At 53.5% G+C, this 19,542-nt stretch overlaps 1 protein-coding gene across 4 annotated transcripts in view; it reads right to left on the bottom strand.

Moving 5' to 3' along the window:
• The window catches only part of MTCL2 (microtubule crosslinking factor 2), a 66,745-nt gene that overhangs the window by 43,047 nt on the left and 4,156 nt on the right, over nucleotides 1-19,542 (bottom strand). For all 4 annotated transcript variants that reach the window (XM_082645809.1, XM_082645810.1, XM_082645811.1 and 1 more), the window contains exon 2: nucleotides 2,884-3,108. In XM_082645809.1, the coding sequence (XP_082501935.1) occupies nucleotides 2,884-3,108 (225 nt within the window). The remainder of the gene's footprint in view (nucleotides 1-2,883; nucleotides 3,109-19,542) is intronic.

Raw genomic sequence — 19,542 nt, 5'->3', positions numbered from 1 at the left:
GTGAAGCAGCTGCAGCTTCTGGAAACCAGGGCAAATCCCCAAAGCACAAACAAATACTCTCAGCCATGAGGTCACTGTTACAGCGCTGGCGCCTTCCAAATGCAACCAGCAGCCTCCAGGCCACAGCCACCTCGCTCATTGGCCCCTCGGCTCCTGGGCCTAAGGCTTTAAGGGGTCTCTGTCACTCTGAATCCCCAGGGTGTGGGATAGGAACCGTCACTAAGGAGCACCCCCTGTCCAGGCAGCATCTGGGTTCTGTGTGGTGAAATCCTCCCAGGAAACCCGGGAGGGTGGGAATGCCACCCCCATTGTACAGATGAGGAAACTGAGGATCAAAGAGAGAAAGTAACCTGCTCAGGTCACCCAGGGATTAAACCCAAAGCCAGAACTTTTTCTCCAGCAACATCGATTTCTAAGAATTGTTTTACTGGCGTGTCCTCGGGCCTCCCACAAGAGTCCCTTCAGGTGGGAATTTTCATCCCTGATTCCCAGGACCTGACACCCTCATACAGGACCCCAAGCCCTGAGGGTGGGGCCTGGGAATCTCCATGGTAAACAAACCTCCAGGCTATACTTATCTACCCAGGGAGGTAGAGATTCTGGCCCCCTTCTCCACCGTGGTCCAGCCATTTGTTCCACTAGTGCCTTTTAAGTTCTTCTCCTGAACAGTTACAAGCAACATTTGCTCATTTGCTGAGGGAGCATCCCGAGCCAGACTTTGTGCTCAGCATGCTCTTTACTTGAGCTATTTCATTTTATCCTCACAAAAATCTCTACAGGTAGAGACTTGTTGCATCTCCATTTTCCACATGGGGAAGCTGAGGCTCAGGGCTGTCAAGGAGCTTTCCCAAAGCCACACAGAAAGCAAGTGGTAGAGCAGGTCTCTGCACCCCCCCCACCCCTGCCCTCCTCATGCTGAACAATGTTCCTGCTGAGCTTCTGTGGGTCCTGCCAGCTGTGAGAACCAGCAGACAGTGAGAGAGCCTGGGGGTGGGGGTGAGGGAGAGGGAGGGCCAAGGCCTGAGGTTTCTTTCATGGCACCCTCACCAGTAATCTACCTGCTTGCTTAAACCACTGGGGCTGCAAAAGCCCTGAAGACTCAGCTGCTCTAAGCCCTCCTTTTAACAGAAGGGGAAACTGAGACTCCAAGAGGTGGCCTCACACCTGTCTACTCTTGCTGGCAAGGCAAGTCAGAGGGCCCCCGGGGATACCCTCCCAGGCAACATCCAGTTCCCTCCACACTTGGGTCTCTCAAGCCCTCCCAGGCGATGCCAGGGAAGTCAGCGTTCTGAAAGCCTCCAAAAAATGCCCCAGAACATCCCCAGCACCTGGGACACAGAGAGGCGGCCAAAGCTGTCCAGCCCAGGCCAGTGTGGATGAGCTCAGCGCTCCAGCTGCAGGCGCAGGGAGAGGAGGGAGGGAAGGGGCCAAGCCAATTGCTGATTGGCTAGTTCAAATCCCAACAGAAGGGGCCGCTCCCTTCCGCCCAGACTCCAGAGGGCCTCCCCCCCTCCCCATTCTACACACACACCAGCTGCTCTCAGCTCCTCCCACAGAGGCAAGCCAGCTAGTCTGCTCCCAGCTCCAGCCTTCCTCCACCTCTTCCTCACCTAAGGCTGACTTTTCAGTGTCTTCGCCCCAAAGCCCCAACTACCTGGACACAAACTCAGATTCTTCTAAGCTTCCAGGGCTCTCCCTCACCCCACACCCTCTCAATCTGATACCTGGAATTTGAATATTTGTATAACAATTTATCCCAAGAGCTGCCTTCTCAGGTACAGGTGACTTTGGCCTTGGAGATATAATCTTTCTGAGCTGATTCCTCACTTGTACAGCAGACCTACAATCCCAATGTGCCCACGGCACGTGCAAGACAATGGGAGACGCAAAGGCCGGTGTGGATCTGGTGCTCACTCTTCACCTCCCCTTACAAGGGCCCTCTTCCTTCAACATTCCTTCTTCCACCTCAGGCCTCACCTCAGAGGTCACCCCTGCAGGAAGACTCCACAGGCCCCCGGGCTGTGCCAGATGCCCCTACCCCCAGCTCCTACATCCCTGGATAACACTGGGCTGAGCTCTGAGAGCAGAGTGCTGGGCCAGGTCCCCTGGAGTTCTCAGCCCCCAGACCAGGGCTCATACAGACAGGCAGGGCAGACTTCTCTTCTGGAAGCCCCATCTGCCAGCCTCCAGGCCATCCCTTTCCTGCTCTCTGAGGCCAAGATCAGCAAAGTCAGGCAGCAAGCATGGGAGGCTGGTGAGTCTGCGCTCTGCCAGCTACATGGAGGGTCACATGAACTTGGACAGGTACTTCCTTTCTCTGAGATTCACTTTCCTTATCCGGAAAATGAGAATAATAATAATTATTATTAGCTAACCTTTTCCAGTGCCTACAGTGACCTCTTACCTACCTGATCTCATTTGATCCTCATAGAACCCCGTGAGGCAGGGGCTGCCGTTACACGTGTTTTACAGATGAGGAAACTGAAACAGGTGACTTGCTCAAAATCATAAAATTAGGGCATATTGGAGCCAAGATTTAAACCAGCCTTATTCAACTCCAGACTTTCACTACTCTCCATCAGCACAAGAAAGAAACCTCCATGGAACTATGCACGGATAACTTGGAGCCCGGCACCAGGTGTGTGGCTCACACAGCAGCTGCTGTTGGTAGGTATCATCTTATGATACCACTTTGGGACAACCGTGGTAGACAGCCTATCAGTTCCTAGGGATCCCCATTTTACAGATGAGGATGCTGAGGCCCAAAGAGATGATGGAACTCGTCCAAGGACACATGAGGAGGGAGCTGACCTGGGCACTCAGGCTCATGGTCCTACCCCCCAGCAAGGGCACCTGTGAGGGTTGGGAGGGCCCTGGGCTTACCTTGACGTCCTGCTCCAGGCCACGGATGAGCTCGCCGTCCACCTGGCCAGTCTGGGCAGCACGGAGGCTGCGGCGCTCAGCCTTGCGCAGCCGGTACTGCAGGATGCGACAGGTCTTGCTGGCCTGGTCCAGCTGCTGCCGCAGCTCCTGCAGCTGGTATACATCCTCCTCCATATAGACGTCCCGCATCTCCAGCATCTCTGCCCGCAGCTCCTCAATCTCATCCTGCAGAGGGAAGGAGAGGTCAGGTCGCTGGGCCCTATGGCAGTGGCCAGGGTACTTGAGTGCAGGGCACACTCGATGCTGTCCTAGGCACACCTCGGGGGGTCTGGGTGTGGCAGACTGCGTAATGGCCCCCCAAGATGCCCACGTCCTAATTCCCAGAATCTGTGAATATGTTACCTTACATGGCAAAGGGATTTTGCAAATGTGATTAAGTTAAGGATCTTGAGATTGGGAAATTTTGCTGGATTATCTGGGTGGGCCCAGTGTAATTACAAGCATCCGTATAAGAGGGAGGCAAGGGGCTCAGAGCGGGAGAAGGCGATGTGGCAGAGGTTGGGGTGATGTATATTGAAGATGGAGAAAGGGCCATGAACTGGGGAATGCAGGCAGCCTCTAGAAGCAGGAAAGGGAACGGATTCTCCCCAGAGCCTTTACAGGGATGGAGCCCTGACAACACCTTGGCTTTCAGACTTCTGACATCCAGAATTATAAGATAATAATCTGGGATTGTTTTAAGTCAAATTCGCGGTAACTTATTATAGCAGCAATAGGAAAGTAACACACTGGGGAAGCAGAAGAGGCTCACTCAACAAGCATTTATGAGCACCAACTGTGTACCAGGCTCTGTGCAGGCACAAGGGGTGGGGAAGGAGAGTGGTGACCAAGACAAACGTGGCCCTTTCTGTATTGTCTGCATGGAGCCCCAAGTCTCATTGGCAAGACACACAGTAAACTGAAAGATAAAAAAACCCCTCAGATACTGTTAAGAGCTGTGAAGACAAAAAACCAAAAAAACAGAACCAAAACACCTGGGTAATATGAAAGAGTAATGGGGGAAGGTGCTATGTTAGAGGACAAGGTTGGGGAGGCCGCCTCTAAAGGGACATTTATGCTGAGGCAAGAAGGAACAGCCATGCAGAGAGACAGGCAGGGAGCAGTGTGTGCAAAGGCCCAGAGGCAGGAAAGAGCTCAGTGTGTCAAGATACAGCAAGGCAGCCAGGGTAGCTACAGGGGTAAGTTGAGGCTGGGGAAACTGACAGGGGTCAGCCATCCAGGGCCTTGAAGGGTTGAGTAACGAATCTGAGTCTGGGTTTTAAGTGGAGGGAGTTGAGAGGGATGACCTCACTTCCTCAGGGCAGCTCCTGACCACCTCTGTCATCAACTCCCAGATGTCCTTCACTTCCCCTTTGTTATGGGTATATCAGCAATTCTTCATTTAAGACTTTGTCTCCCAGAGAGACCGTGAGTGCCTGGGGGGCTTCCCCACGTCTACCTCACTCCCCGCTGTATGCCCCACACCCAGCGCAGGGCCCAGCATCCTGCAAGCTCCTAACAAATACTGAGTGCAGGAAGGCACGTCTTGTTAGGTAAACAATCACAAAAAGACAAACCAACATGAAACAATCATTAGACACAAAGTGCAGGGGGATGAGTGGGGAGACCCAGGAGAAGAAATGGATGATTCCTATGTCTAACAGCAGATGTGAAAGCTGAGTCACAAATGGAAATAATAATATCTGCCCTTAGTGTGATTGAACAGATTAAATAAGATTGTACACTAAAAAGAGAAACCGATGGGCTTCCCTGGTGGCGCAGTGGTTGAGAGTCCGCCTGCCGATGCAGGGGACACGGGTTCGTGCTCCGGTCCGGGAAGATCCCACATGCCGCGGAGCAGCTGGGCCTGTGAGCCATGGCCGCTGAGCCTGCGCATCCGGAGCCTGTGCTCCGCAGCGGGAGAGGCCACAACAGTGAGAGGCTCGCGTACCGACGAGTCATAGGAGATGAATGACCTGCCAAAGTCATCCCAAAGGAGTCACAGAAAGCACCTAGAGGGCTTCCCTGGTGGCGCAGTGGTTGAGAGTCCGCCTGCTGATGCAGGGGACACGGGTTCATGCCCCGGTCTGGGAAGATCCCACATGCCGTGGAGCGGCTGGGCCCGTGAGCCATGGCCGCTGAGCCTGCGCGTCCGGAGCCTGTGCTCCACAACGGGAGAGGCCACAACAGTGAGAGGCCCGCGTACCGCAAAAAAAAAAAAAAAAAGAAAGCACCTAGAAATGGTGCTGATGGGAAAGCGGGGTGGGTCCAAGAAGCAAACAAACAAACAAACAAACCACTGTGCAGGCTCTGGAGAGGGACCACATCTGAGCTGGGTTCACCAGCCCTCTGAGCCTCCCTTTCCCCAAAGAAAATGGGTGGCTCCCTATGGGGGAATGGCCTGGGCTTCCCAGCACCCCTGAGACTGGATGGGTTGGTTTAATTCAGGGTTAGGAAGTGGCACCTTCAGGCTGGTTTTTAGTATGAAAGTTCATGGAGGTTTTTATATCCATCTGCACTCAGTTACTCCTGGGACTATTCCTCAACTGGTTCTGAACACAGGAAAGGAAGACAGAGGGGACGACAGGGTATCTTCTTCTCTCAACCACAACAGATACTGTCCCATTCCCACCAGCAACTGAAGGGTTTGATTCCCACCTGGCACCACAGCCTTGCTCCCAGTTTGGGGGGGGGGGTTCAGCAGCACACCGCAAAATGAATGATTCTGCCCGCATCAAGCTGCAGAGGAATGGTCCCCTCATCAGGAACCCCACCTCTACCCCAATATATACACAGACTCAGCCTCCCCCCCATGCCAAGCAGACAGAACTAAAAGTGGAGAAGGAGGAAGTGGGACAGTCAATGATCACACCAGTTAAAGAAATGAGGAAGTGAGGGGTCCACACGCATTTCAGCTGGCAAGATTAAGGAAGCATAAAGGAAACAGCACTCAGGAAGTGTGGGCCAGTTGGCTAAATCCAAGCTAAACCAGCCTCCAGATGGGCCTGTGTCCAAATCCTCACCGTACTATTTACAGAACACGTTGACAGGGAGGATTTGGGAGTCAGAGTGGACCCAAAGCGCAGGGTGAGCCAAAGGGAAGTGCAGGGGATGCACAAGCTAATGATGCTGGGCTACTTTAAAAGATGTATGACATTTAGATCATGGGAGGTGACATCCCACAACACAGGACCACACCCAGGGCACTGCAGTCATTTTTGGGGACCGCTTATTTTTCTAACTTTTAAATAACTGATTTTTTCGGGACTTCTCTGGTGGTCCCGTGGTTAAGAAGCCGCCTTCCAATGCAGGGGATGCGGGTTCGATCCCTGGTTGGGAACTAAGATTCCACAAGCCGCAGGGCAATTAAGCCCGTATGCCACAATTAGAGAGCCTGCACACCACAAGTACTGAGGCCGCACACTCTAGAGCCCGAGTGCCAAAACTAGAGAGAAGCCCATGTGCCGCAATGAAGAGCCCGCGTGCACAACAAAAAAAAGGTTCCTCATGCCGCAACGAGGATCCTGCGTGCCGCAACTAAGACCCGATGCAGCCAAATAAATAATTTTTTTAACTGATTTTTCTGTTTATAAAAGTAAATGACAGGACTTCCCTGGTGGCGCAGTAGTTAAGAATCCGCCTGCCAATGCAGGGGGCACAGGTTAGAGCCCTGGTCCAGGAAGATCCCACATGCCGCAGAGCAACTAAGCCCATGCGCCACAACTACTGAGCCCACGTGCCACAACTACTGAAGCCCGCGCGCCTGGAGCCCATGCTCCGCAACAAGAGAAGCCACCGCAATGTGAAGCCCATGCACTGCAACGAAGAGTAGCCCCTGCTCACTGCAACTAGAGAAAGCTTGCATGCAGCAACGAAGACCCAACACAGCCAAAAATAAATAAATAAATAAATTTTAAAAAATGTTAATCATAAAAAAAATTATTAAAAAAAGGAAATGACGATCATAAAGACAGTTTTGAAAACAGAAAACATAAACCACTCATCATTCCTCCACCTGGTCTTGAATCACAGTGGTTCTCAAAGTGTGGTCCCTGGACCAGCAGATTAGCAACACTGGGCGGGGGGGACTTGTCAGAAATCCTCACGCCCTGACTGAGAACTACTGAATCCGAAACCCTGGAAATGGGGGCCCCCGAGTGACTCTAATGCAGAGTGTTTCCTTCCAGTCTTTTGGCTGCATTGGGTCTTCGTTGCTGCGCACAGGCTTCCTCTAGTTGCGGCGAGCGGGGGCTACTCTTCGTTGCGGTGCACAGGCTTCACATTGCGGTGGCTTCTCTTGTTTCGGAGTACGGGCTCTAGGCACACAGGCTTCGGTAGTTGTGGCTCACAGGCTCTAGAGCTCAGGCTCAGTAGTTGTGGCGCACGGGCTTAGTTGTTCCACGGCGTGTGGGATCTTCCTGGACCAGGGCTCGAACCCGTGTCCCCTGCATTGGCAGGCAGGTTCTTAACCATTGCGCCACCAGGGAAGTCCCTTCCTTCCAGTCTCTTTCCTTAAATGGGCAAGAGTCACGTGTCTCAGCACACAAGTCCTCAGCCCAGAGCCTGGCACAGAGCAGGGTCTCAATAAGCATCTATTGAAGAAGTGAATGAATGAATGACCTTTCTCACATGAGCAGCTGTCTCTCCAGGCCTGCCCTTCACCACAGTCCATTTATGCAAATGCAGGATGTTGCATTCATGCCAGCTCCATCTCTCCGTGGTGGCCAAGGGGGGCCCAGGCCCCTCAAGGGCTTGTCCCAGCTGCAGGCAGAATGCGGTCAGCCCCTCCTGGCACCGTCCACGTGAGAGGGTGAGTCCACAAAGGCTGAATTGTGGCCCGCACGGCTGGGTCTTCTGGGGTGTGTGCAGCAGAAGCTGAGCTTTCGGGGTCTGAGGTGGGGGCTGGGAAAGGGGCTGCTGGGCCATGGGGAGGGGGCTGAGGGTAGGACTCTGCTTCCCTCCAGAGGTTCTTGGACCTCACCGAGGCTCCCAGTCTCCCAGGACTTCATCCAGGGACCATCTGATCCAACCGAGGGAGCTGGTAGGGAATCGCCGGCGGGTAGTGGGTGGGGAGTTCAGGCTTCCCTTCAAAGACAGCTCAGTGGGGATTCCCTGGTGGCGCAATGGCTAAGAATCTGCCTACCAATGCAGGGGACACAGGTTCGAGCCCTGGTCCAGGAAGATCCCACATGCCACGGAGCAACTAAGCCCTCGTGTCATAACTACTGAGTCTGTGCTCTAGAGACCTCAAGCCACAACTACTGAAGCCCGCGTGCTACAACTACTGAAGCCCGCGCGCCTAGAGCCCGTGCTCCGCAACAAGAGAAGCCACCGCAATGAGAAGCCCGCGCACGGCAACAAAGAGTAGCCCCTGCTAGCCGCAACTAGATAAGAGCCCGTGCACAGCAACAAAGACCAAACGCAGACAAAAATTTAAAAAAAAATAAATTAATTTTAAAAAAAGTTTCCTCCTTAAAAAAAAAAAGCTCAGTGTCTGCTGAGCCTCTCACCCCAGCCGTGGGGAAATGCGGAGAGAGGGGGCCAACACCACTGAACTAAGCCAGCCCAGTGGCTATACAACAAGGTTGTCAGAGACCCCCCAACGTCCGTGAGGAAACCTAGACTTCATCCCCCACTGCAGACAGGAAGAGGCCACACTGCCCAGCAGTGCCCACCTCAGAGCCCAGGGGCCCCTGATTCTCAAACCGCACCCCACCACCACCCCCCAGTCAGAATGTCTGGACTAAAGAAGCTGAGCAAAGGTACTCAGATCAGGCACAGCCTGCCAGGCCTCCAAACCCACCCCCTCCAGCTGCTCCTTCAAGGTAACCTCTCCTCCCCTTGAAGCTTAACCTGATTATTTAACCTGGACTGAGAACGCGGAGTGGAGCGGGGAGGATGGGGGACAGGATCGGGCACCCCCGCTGCTGCCAGGGTAGTCAGCCTTTCCCTTTACGAGAATGTTTATTTTGCTCTGATTATAGAGGTAATACCTGTTCATTGGAAAAAACTTGGAAAAAAAAAAGCAGATAGCTTTCTATCTCCTCCACTAGTTCCCACTGGTCTCTGCGTTAGGTACAAGCTTCTTACCCTGGAATCTGAGCACACGCCTCTCCCACCGCCCCCCCACCCACCCCGGGTCTCCTCCCCACTTCTGTCTTGCCTCTGCCCTCCATGTCCAGGTACACCACGACAAAGAAATAGCCACCACCTATCGGGAAGCTCACTAATTACCAGGCCCAGTCCAAGCACAGTACGTGCACAATAGTTTGATCCCTTACCAGCTCTGTGAGGTAGGTAGGGAAAGTGTTCCCACTTTGCAGATGAGGAAACTGAGGCTCAGAAGTTTCCCAGAGCTGCTCAAGCAAAGGAGCGGTGGAACTGGAATCCAAACAAGCCCTGTAACCCTGGGCCAGTGCATCTTAACTGTGTGTTCTACTCCCAGGGTTACTTGGGCTATTCCCTCTTCTAGAGAGCCTTTGCCAGGCTAACTGCTAACTTTCTCATCCTTCCAGAGTATTCCCTCCTCCCCCAATCTGATTCAAACCCCACGCTCTGAACTCCATTCTTCTTGTGCTAACAACTTTAGGTCGCATTTGCTCGTCTTCAAGTCTATCTTCCCCAAGAGCTGGTGGGGAGGGCAGGTGCTGGGTCTGACTCGTGTCTGGTCCCCAGCACAGCCCTGGACAGGACATGGGACGGAGCAGGCACCCATCACTGTCTATGGATGGGTAGATGAATGAATGAAAGGAGTATAGCTTCTGCCCTGCCCAGCCTCTCTCACAGCCCAGAGAGGGCAGGCCCTCCTGATCCCAGCCCCAGGTCAGCTGCAAAGAGTCAGGGAGAGCCTAGGCTGCTCCAGGGCTGGCCTCAGACCCCCATGCCACCTCAGGAGGATGGGCAGGGTCTCTCGAACCTCAGCTCACCCACCCACTCCCTGCCCACAAGTACACCTCTGTCCATCCTCCCTCACATGCTGTAATGACCCATGAGGTCAGCCTGCAGGAATCAGCCTTTCAGGGGCAGACCCGCTCCCTGAAATGGATTGGTTCCCAGGAATCCTGAGGGAATTGGCCAGGAAGAGTCTTTTGGTCCACGCTGGGCCGGAGGGCCAAACATGAGCTCACACTACCGCTAATAATAGCGTGGCATTGCATGGCAGCACGGGGCTTCACGGTTTACAAAGACATTCCATGTGAATCATCTCACGGGTCCTCAGGTCCACAGAAGCCCCATGGACAGGCAGGAGAGGAATCACCATCTCTGTTCTAGAGGCAAAGAACCGCAGAGGAGCACAGGGGAGGTGGGCTGTGTCCAGGGTCACACAGAGATACCTCCAAACGGGACTCGGGTTGCAGACTTCAGGTTCTTTCATCTGCACCAGAATGCAGGGAATCCATGAACTTGGATGGGAAGGGAAAAAAAAAATCACGCCTTTACTTTCACTAATGCTAACTAAAAATTAACATTTCCTTCTATTCTGGACAAGCCACGGTTGTATCAGCAGTACTTATAGCTTTATAACCAAAAGAAACCACAGATATTTTCATATCCCATAACAGTTGCTGCAGAAATGTCAAAATATTGTATACACTCATCAGTACTTTGAAATTACAGTAGTTAACAGACCTGTTTCCAGATTTTATGAGTTAATAAACACACATATTACTATATCATAATTTAAAAAATATACTTTGATAACTATATTTCAATATGCTTGCTTTCCTTTATATTTTGTTTTAAACATTTAAAAACATTATTCTGAGAATTACTCTCAGTAGAGAGCTTATTCTGAGAATTACTCTCAGCACATGGCGCAAAATACGATGGAGTCTGTGTTCCCTCTGGAGCCGCCTCATCTGTGGGGTCTGGGTTGCCACCCCAGACCCTCGCTCTCCACCATCAAGGAATAAAGCTGGAGAAACAGAGCTCCGCTTTCACGCCACATTTAAAATGTTCCAGGAGGGACTTCCCTGGTGGTGCAGTGGTTAAGAATCCGCCTGCCAATGCAGGGGACACAGGTTCGAGCCCCAGTCCGGGAAAATCCCACATGCCTCAGAGCAACTAAGCCCGTGCGCCACAACCACTGAGCCTGCGCTCTAGAGCCTGCAAGCCACAACTACTGAGCCCCAGAGCCACAACTACTGAAGCCTGCACACCTGGAGCCCATGCTCCGCAACAAGAGAAGCCCCCGCAATGGGAAGCCCGCGCACCGCAACAAAGAGTAGCCCCCGCTCGCCACAGCTAGAGGAAAGCCTGCGCGTGGCAACAAAGACCTAACGCAGCCAAAATAAATAAATAAAAATAAAATTTAAATAAATAAAAAAAATGTTCCAGGGAATTCCCTGGCAGTCCAGTGGTTAGGACTCGGTGCTTCCACTGCCGTGGACCCGGGTTCGACCCCGGGTGGGGGAACTAAGCTCCTGCAAGCCTTTCCGTGCGGCCAAAACAAATGTTCCAGGAAGGAATGCTTTCTTCAGGAAACCTACAGGAATGTAAGATGATTAATCTCCGCACAGTGAGGACAGAAGGCGGGGGTGAGATGTGGGGCTACTGGACACTCGCAGTGACTCCACATGCCTGGGTCTGATGGAACTGGTCTGGAAAGTAGATGGTGAGAAGGTCTCCCGACCCACGGGGCTGGAGGTGAAAGTGACCAAACACGAAGCCCCTCTGCAGAAACACAGCAAGCAGCAATGGGTGGGTGAGCCTCAGCAACAGCTCCCAGCTGGCCCACAGGGGACAGGGAAGGAACCAGGGGGACAGGAGGCTCCTGAAGGCACGAGGAGGCAGCCTCTTAACAGCCACCAAGGAAGAGACTGTTCCAGCGCAGAGGTCCCCTGGCCAGCTCCCACCCAAGAGAATCAGCCCCCACAGGGCTAGGGTGGACCCTGGGAGGGGGCTGTTCACCCAGTGTCCCCAGGGAACTCTGATCTGGGCCCTGCACACCACACTCTAGAAACCCTGGGATACTAAGGCTGGGTCAGGAGCAGGGAGCCGGGGTCTCAGCCCACCCAGCTCCGACGGGGACTCTGCACTGCCTGGGCCTCCTTCCATTCTGCATCTGTCTCCCACCTCCTCACTGCTCCACCTCAAATGTCACCTCCACCAAGAAGCCTCCCTGGCTACCTCGGAGCACAGCCGTTTTGTATGAACAATTAGTGAATATCTATGGTGGGCCAGATTCATCACCAAATCACTGGATTTAGTCCCCATGATGGTCAATCTATTCTTCACTTAGTACATGGAGTGATTTTTTGTAAACTGTTACTCTCCTGTTTAAAACCCTCCAACAATCGCCAAAATCTGGAAACAACCTAAATGTCCCTCAACTGGTGAATGGCTAAATGGTGGTACATCCATATAATGGAATACTACTTGGCAATAAAAAGGAAGGAAATGCCAATACCCACAACCACGTGGTCGGAGCCCAAATGCATTATACTAAGTGAAGGAAGTCAGAATCCATTGGCTACGTACTGTATTAAGCCATTTCCATGACACTCTGGAACAGGCAAGACTATAGGGACAGAAAACAGATCAGTTGCCAGGGGCTGGGGGAGGAGGGAGGAACTGACTACAAAGGGGCAACGGGGGAGTTTTGGAGGTCGGTCGATGGTTCTCTGTCTTGATTGCGGTGGTGGTTAACAGAGCTGTGTGCATTTGTCAAAACTCATTTCACGGTATGTAAATCACCGGACTTGAAAGCAAAACAGAAGGCTGATCCTGCCTACCTGTCCACCTTCATCTCCCCCCATTCCTCCTCTTGTTGGCTACACTCTATAGTCACTCGGGTCTTCTCCCAGCAGCCAGAAGACTGTCCTACCTCTAAGCCTCTGCCGGGATTCCCCTCCCCCACATCTCCCACTGCCGGCTCCCCGTCCTGCTTGAAGCCTCCACTTGAATGCCACCTCCTCAGAGAAGCCTTCCAGACCCTTCTAAGCCCATTGTGTTCATCTCAACCCCGTGTTTCTTTCAAGGAGCGTATCACAGGTCCCAGCCCAACTGCGTCCCTGCCCAATTTCAAACCTTACCCAAATTTATCACCTCCTGCCCAGGTTCTAGGGACCCAACCCACCAATGGGCAACAGACCCAGGAAGAATGACAGCTGAGCTAAGGGACCCAGAACCTTCACTCTGCGGGAGCCTCTGCCTGGCCCGCCTTCTCCCACCCCACCCTGCCTCCCACGGTCCCTCCCTCAGGCCAAAGCCCAGGCTGCCTGCCCATCTGCCACCCTGGCTCTGGCCCGGGCCACTCACCCTAGCCCGGAAGGGCTGACCTGCAGTTTGGGCCAGCAGTGGCCACAAGGGCGGCATGCCAGACCCCCGAGAGGCCAGGGCAGCCATCTGCTGTCCCTTCTGCCTGTCCTCCAGGGTCTGTCAAGGCTCCAGATGAGATCCTCACACTTGGACCCCAAGGAGGCAGAAGGCTCTGCAGAGCTCCACTTTCCTCCCAGCTCAAAAGCCAAGACTGTGGGAGTAGCAGCAGGCGGAGGGGAACCCAGAGACACCATCCCTTCACAAGCAGGGACACTGAGGCCTAGAGAGGGACTTGGGACAACTCCATAGTCCCCCAGACTGAAAAGAGTCAAGCAGGGAGGGACTCTGGGCTCCCGCCTCCCAGCTTAGCCTCATTGCCTGGAGGCTGGGCTCTAGTTTTAGGGGAGTCAGGGTCAAAGGTCCTGGAAGAGGAGGGCCAGGACCCCAGCCAGGCACGGCCATGCTACACAATGCCCCCTCCTACTGGCATGGAGGCTGCCTGGTCCCAGTGACCCACAGGGTCATGAGGGAAGACAGGGTCCTGAACTTACCTCTCCAACAGCAATAAACAGTAACAGGCACGGAGCTCGCTGAGCACTCCCCGGGTGCCAGGTAGCACACACTATCTCACTGTATCCCCACTGACCGGTGAGGAACTGAGGTCAGAAAGGTCAACTCAAGGTCACAGTTCAATGGCACAGCCAGGATTTGAGTCCAATTTGAGCTCTAGTAAACTAGACTAGACAGTCTCTATAATGGGACAACAGTGAGAATCATAATAGCTAACATTTACAAGGGTTTACTATGTGCCAGACACCGGGCTGAGCTCTGAATGAATGTCCGTTATCTCAATGACAGTCCCTTTGAGGAAAGTGTTATTACTTTATGCCCATTTTACAGGTAAGCAAACAGAGGCTCAGGAAGATGAAGGCTCCAAAGGCAATCAGGAGTGAGCCTCCCAGATGTGGCACAGCCCTGTGCATGAGACCACAGACACTCTCTCTGGTGGGGAGCTGTGTGTGTGTGTGCATGTGTGGAAGGGGTGGGCAGGGAGGAGATGCCCGGAGACCACTGCCCACCAAGGCCAGGCCTGGCTTGTCACTGCCCCATTCCAGGCCTCAGCCGCCAGAGCAGGGAGACCTCTGCAGTCCCTGATGCCTCTGGGGGGCACTGACAGTGGGGACACCCGACAGTGTCCCTCCTGTACTTTCTCTGTTGACAGGAAGGAAGGCAGCTTTTGGATCTGGATGTGTTTAAAACATCCCCCAAAGGGCCTCTGGGCTACAGCCAAATCTCTGAGCAAAGAGCATCACGAGACCCCAGTCCTTCTGCCTCTTGCCACTTGCAGGCTGTGTGACCTTTGGCAAGCCCTTTAACCTCTCTGAGCTTCAGTTTACTTATGCCTGTGTGAAAGGAAGGGGTTAAGTCCCACCCTGGTAAGATCCCTGCCCTCATGCAGAGCACACAGGGGGAGGGGCTGGAGTGAAAACTGTAATTATGCAATTAATAATCTAATTACTGTAGAGGTAAATTCCCCAAAGGAGCCTATAGGAAGCCCCTACGTGTCTAACACAGGAGGCTGGCCTGGAGCTGAACACATGAAGGTGGAGGAGGAAACCAAGGGAGGTGGGAGAGAACTACAGTAAAAAGGCCCCCACAGTGGGACGAATGCAGGGATAGAGGCTTGGGGTGCATGGAGCGCTCAGAACTTGGGTGGAGCAGGGGTGAGGTGAGGCTGAGAAAGGCAGGACCACACAGGCCACCCAGGCACTTGGGCAGGGCCCAGGAGGGGTGTGGAGGGGAGAGGCTGATGCAACTGACCCAGAAGATCCCATGCGGATCTGGGGCAAAACCAGGGGAAAGATGTTTAACTGGTCCAGCCTAGCCACAGGGACCCAAAACAGTTTTTCTATTGGAGCCCGAGCTTCTCTTTGCAGTGCAGGCAATGGGAGATTATTCACCCCAGTCTTAGAATGTGGGACCCCAAAGCAACCCTCCATCAGCAAAGGAGTATCAGCATCCCCATTTTACAGATGAGGAGACTGAGGCTTATAAAGGCAAAGCTCATAGAGGAAAAGGCGGAACCAGGATTCAAGCCCAGGTGGGCCCGGCTCTAGACCACAGTGCTCTTCACCACCTTGGACCCCAGAGAAGGGAAAGGCTGGCCTGCTGCTTCCACCTTCTCTGACTCCCTGCCATTCCTCAGGGAGGCCAGCGACATCCGCTGACCTGTGGGCCTCCAGTGAATGCCAGGGCCAGCCTGGCCCAGAACACCCCAGAGTCTTTAGATATTTCCCCATCCCAGCTCCAAGTTCCTTCTGGCACCAGAAGGAAGAGAATGTGACTACAGATGAGGTCATGCCTATGGGGCACCCGGGGCAATGAACGCAGTAATAACTTTGGCTGCTGGTCAGGCCTCTGCTTAGAACTTAGCCGAGCCCCTCCTCTGGGGCACTCTCTCTGCCCCAGAGGCTACACAGGACAGGGAAGGGATCCCTCCCTTCCACTGTGCCCAGGACAGTGCTGGATGTGCCATATACCTGAATACTAATCCTCCCAAGCGCTCTGCAAGAAAGGGATTAAGTTCCCATTTTACAGATAGGAAGACTGAGGCTTGATGAGGGGGCCTTGCACGTGGGGTTCATGTACAGGGAGGAGGTGACAAAGCAAGGTTTGGCCCCAGACCTGATCCCAAAGGTGGAATTTGTCCACCTCCCTCCCGAGAGGCCCTGGGGCCTTGTGTCCGGTGCTACAGACACATGGAAAGGAGGCAGCTCCTAGCTCTGCTATAGGTCAACACGGCCCCCTCCCAGCAAGGTGTTCACAATGCCTCGGCTCAGTTCGGCATTCAGTGCCCTTCCCCAGCAGGCCCAACTCCCCTTCCCAGCCTCTCCCTCACTACTGCCCCCCCCCAACTCCCTCCAGCTCTTCTGTTTTAAGCCTGCAGCTGGCCTGCAGCCCATCTGCAGACCCTGATCACTGCCTTTCCTTCAACCATGCAACAAATATTTATTGAGTCCCTACGATGTGCCAGGCACGGTCCCAGCAGCTGGACACAGAGGCAGTCATTCAAGGCTAACTCCTCAACTCTAATGCCTCCTCCTCCAGGAAGTCTTCCAGGTCCCTCCTCTGAGTGCCCACATGTCCTCCAACCTTCTCTATCCCGGCCTCTTTTCCCAGGCAGAATCAGGCGCCCTTTAGGGATGGCAGTGGCATGGCCCTCCACAGTCCCCAGCAGAGGGGGAGGGGGAGGAGGCCGGAGATGAGGGCAAGCAGGAAATTCCAAGGAAATTAGAAGGGAGTTGCCCCTGGGCGCTGGCAGGCCTGACAATTGCTGCATTTCACTCAGCTCATTGGGCCCTGGCCCAAGTGCTGGGTGTCCGGGGCCTGTGGGCCTTCGGTGCATCTTCTCCACCTTGGTGACCTGCCAGCCCCTTATCTGCCTACATACCACGCAGCCCCAGCCAGGCTCCTAGGACCCCCAGATCCAGAAGATTGCAAAGTCAAGCCCCTGCCACACTCCTCACTGTTCCCAGCAGCCTAGTGGAAGGAAGCCTCGTGGAGGAGCTGAAAACAGTAGTTTGTACACATGAGCTCCAGGGAGACACGGGCCAGGATTTCCTGTGTTTCTGTGTAGCTGAAATGTCACAGCCAGTTTGTGTGTGTGTGTGTGTGTGTGTGTGTCTGGGTAACCTGGTCTGTGGGTCTTTGGCTCCTGTTAGCAAATGCTACAGGCCTGACATCTGAGTGTTCTGTGCTCGTGTCCTGCTTCTATGTACGTGGCTACATGTGTTGCTCATGTGTGTCTCTTGGGTGTGTGTCTGTGAGCCCCAAGTGTGCAAGGACCTCTGCTGCTTGCTCTATTTGTGAAAGAGGCAGCGGGGGTGGCTGGGTGATGAGCTGTGTCTGTGCCCGCTTGGCAGGGGCGTATCTGGATTTCCGCGGATGCGAGCACCTGAGTGTAATGACTCTGTGTGGGTTTGTGTGTGCGCCCGCATATGCGTGTGTGCTTCCGATATGTCTGAGGGTGTCTCCAGAGTGTGCCCATCTCTGGGACATGGCCAAGTGTGTCTGGGGGTGTGTAAGGGTGTGTTTCTGAGCCAGCAGTCTCCTAGATGGTGTGAGTCTCTGTTGTGTCTGTTTGATAACTGCGGGTGTGATGAGACAGGACGTGGTGTATCTTGCATGGGTTTGTGTACTTCTCTGAGCAGGTATCCTCCCTAATAAGTCTGGAGGTGTGCTTCTGCAAACAGACAGCACAAGCATGTCCCTGGATGTATATGTGAGACATGTATGAATAGTCGTGGATCTCTGAGCACACGCTGTGAATATGTGTACATGTGTTTGTGTGTGCAAGAAAGAGTGTGCCCAGGGACACAGGCCAAACTCCTCTGTAAGGAATGCTGGGAGCCCTGGTAGCTTCGTGGTCCCCCTAAGGCCTCAGCAGCAGCCATCTCACCTTCTGCATCTCATTCTCCATCTCGCTGGAGCTGTCCCCCGCCCCCCATGACAGGCGACCAGCTGAGGATCTTTAAAGACCCAGTTCTCAGAGCAGCTTCTTTCAGGCCACCTCTCAGCTGCCACAGGGAGGGCTGGGACTAGCCAGGAGCTTTGCTGACCATGGTGACCACTCCTCTCCCCCCAACAGTGACAGATATACTGGAGTCCTCCCCCTACAGCTCCCAGGAACTGAGAGCTTCACAACTTGTGGGTTACTGCCCCAGACACCTGGCACAGGGCCTAGAAGCAGGTACGGGAATGGTGACAACCAGGACAGGCACTAACATTTACTGTGCACTAGATCTATACCATCACTCGGAAAAGGGTCCCCATGACCCTGGGGCAGGCATGCTTATCTCCCATTTTTCAGAAGGAAAAACAGACTCTGAAAGACTGAGAATCTCACCCAGAGTCACAAAGCTTATAACTGGCAAAACCAGGTGAGAACCCTGCTCTGTGAAACTTGGAGGCACAAGCTGCCTCCTGCATGGGAGAGGGTGGAAGAGAGACTGGGGAAGGGAGCTCCTTGGGGTTGTCTAGTGAGGTTCCCAAGTATATCGGCTGTGCAATCTCAGGCACATTACATAACCTCTCGGTTTCCTCATCTGTCAAATGGGTCTGATATCAGAACCCTCCACACAGGATTGCTGTGAGGAGTAAAGGACTGACTTAACCCAGAGCCTGGCACCCTGGACATGATCTAATAGTCGATGGCATTTGTGAGCAAGAACCACAGAAGGCCGGGGGTCAGCGGTCTGGGGGTCTCCAGGCCAGCTCTAACATCCCAGCACTCTGGATTCCAACCTAACCATGATCTAACCCTTAAGTCTTGATCCAAACCCCCATCACTTCCTCCAAGACCTCAGATCCCTGGTCCCAGTCACACTTTCTACTGGTGCAGGGTACATATTCATGTACACACACGCAGGCACATGTCCCCCACACACTGCCTGCAGGCTCCAGGTTCTCGGTCCCAGCAGATGTCATTCTCTACTTGCTCCCAAGAAGCCTTAGCCTGGAGCCCTGCACACAACAGAATTCCTCTCGACAACCTATGTCCCAGACTAGACACGTTGTTAGCGACCACAAGCTCATGCTCCAGTCGGACTGTAGAAAGAACAGGACCCAGGGTTAGACCAACCAGGTTTGGAATCCTGGCTGTGTGACCAGGAGCCTCCATTTACCCAAGTGTACTATGGGAACTGGAGGGGAATTAGATGCTTCCTCTGGGCCCTTCTGGCTGACATCTAGATTGGCTACACTTCAAACACTCACATGTAGAACCTCCAAGGAGGTGGGGAGGCCTCACTTCATGAAGCCCACACAGCATGGAATGTGATCACTCCTTCCTGGCCTCCTCGGAGCAGCTCCTGATTTATCAACATCCTAAAGCTAGGGGGATCCAGCCTCCTGGCTTCTCCCAGCTCCCTCAAGAATGAAGGCTTTGACATCCTATCTGCTCATTGGCTGACAATAATAACAATTCCCTAAAAGATGCGGAATTTCACTGCTTGCAAAATGTCTTCTTATCTATTCACACCTCCCTCCCTGATTCCTGAAAACAGTCCTGTGAAGTTGCCCAGGCAGGTTCCATCATCTTCATTTTATAGATGAAAAAAAAGAGCTCAGAGACACCAAGTGACTTGCTCATGGCCACACAGTAAATAGCAGAGTCAGGTCTCTAGACCAGGTCTTTGGGCTCCAACGTTCAGATTCTTCCATCCACACCAGGTGGGTTCCCAGCATGTCCTCAAAAGGTGCATGGGCAACAGTTAGTGGTGACGGGGAGATGGAAGACTTCAGACCACCAGGGTTTTGAAGGTCAAACAGTCCACATGTCTGCCCTGCAGCCAAAGCTGT

This window comes from Mesoplodon mirus (genome assembly GCF_964341445.2).
Source record: "Mesoplodon mirus genome assembly, chromosome: 15".
NCBI lineage: Eukaryota > Metazoa > Chordata > Mammalia > Artiodactyla > Ziphiidae > Mesoplodon > Mesoplodon mirus.
Note: the sequence above shows the minus strand (reverse complement) of the source record. Positions and strands in the feature narration are given on the sequence as shown.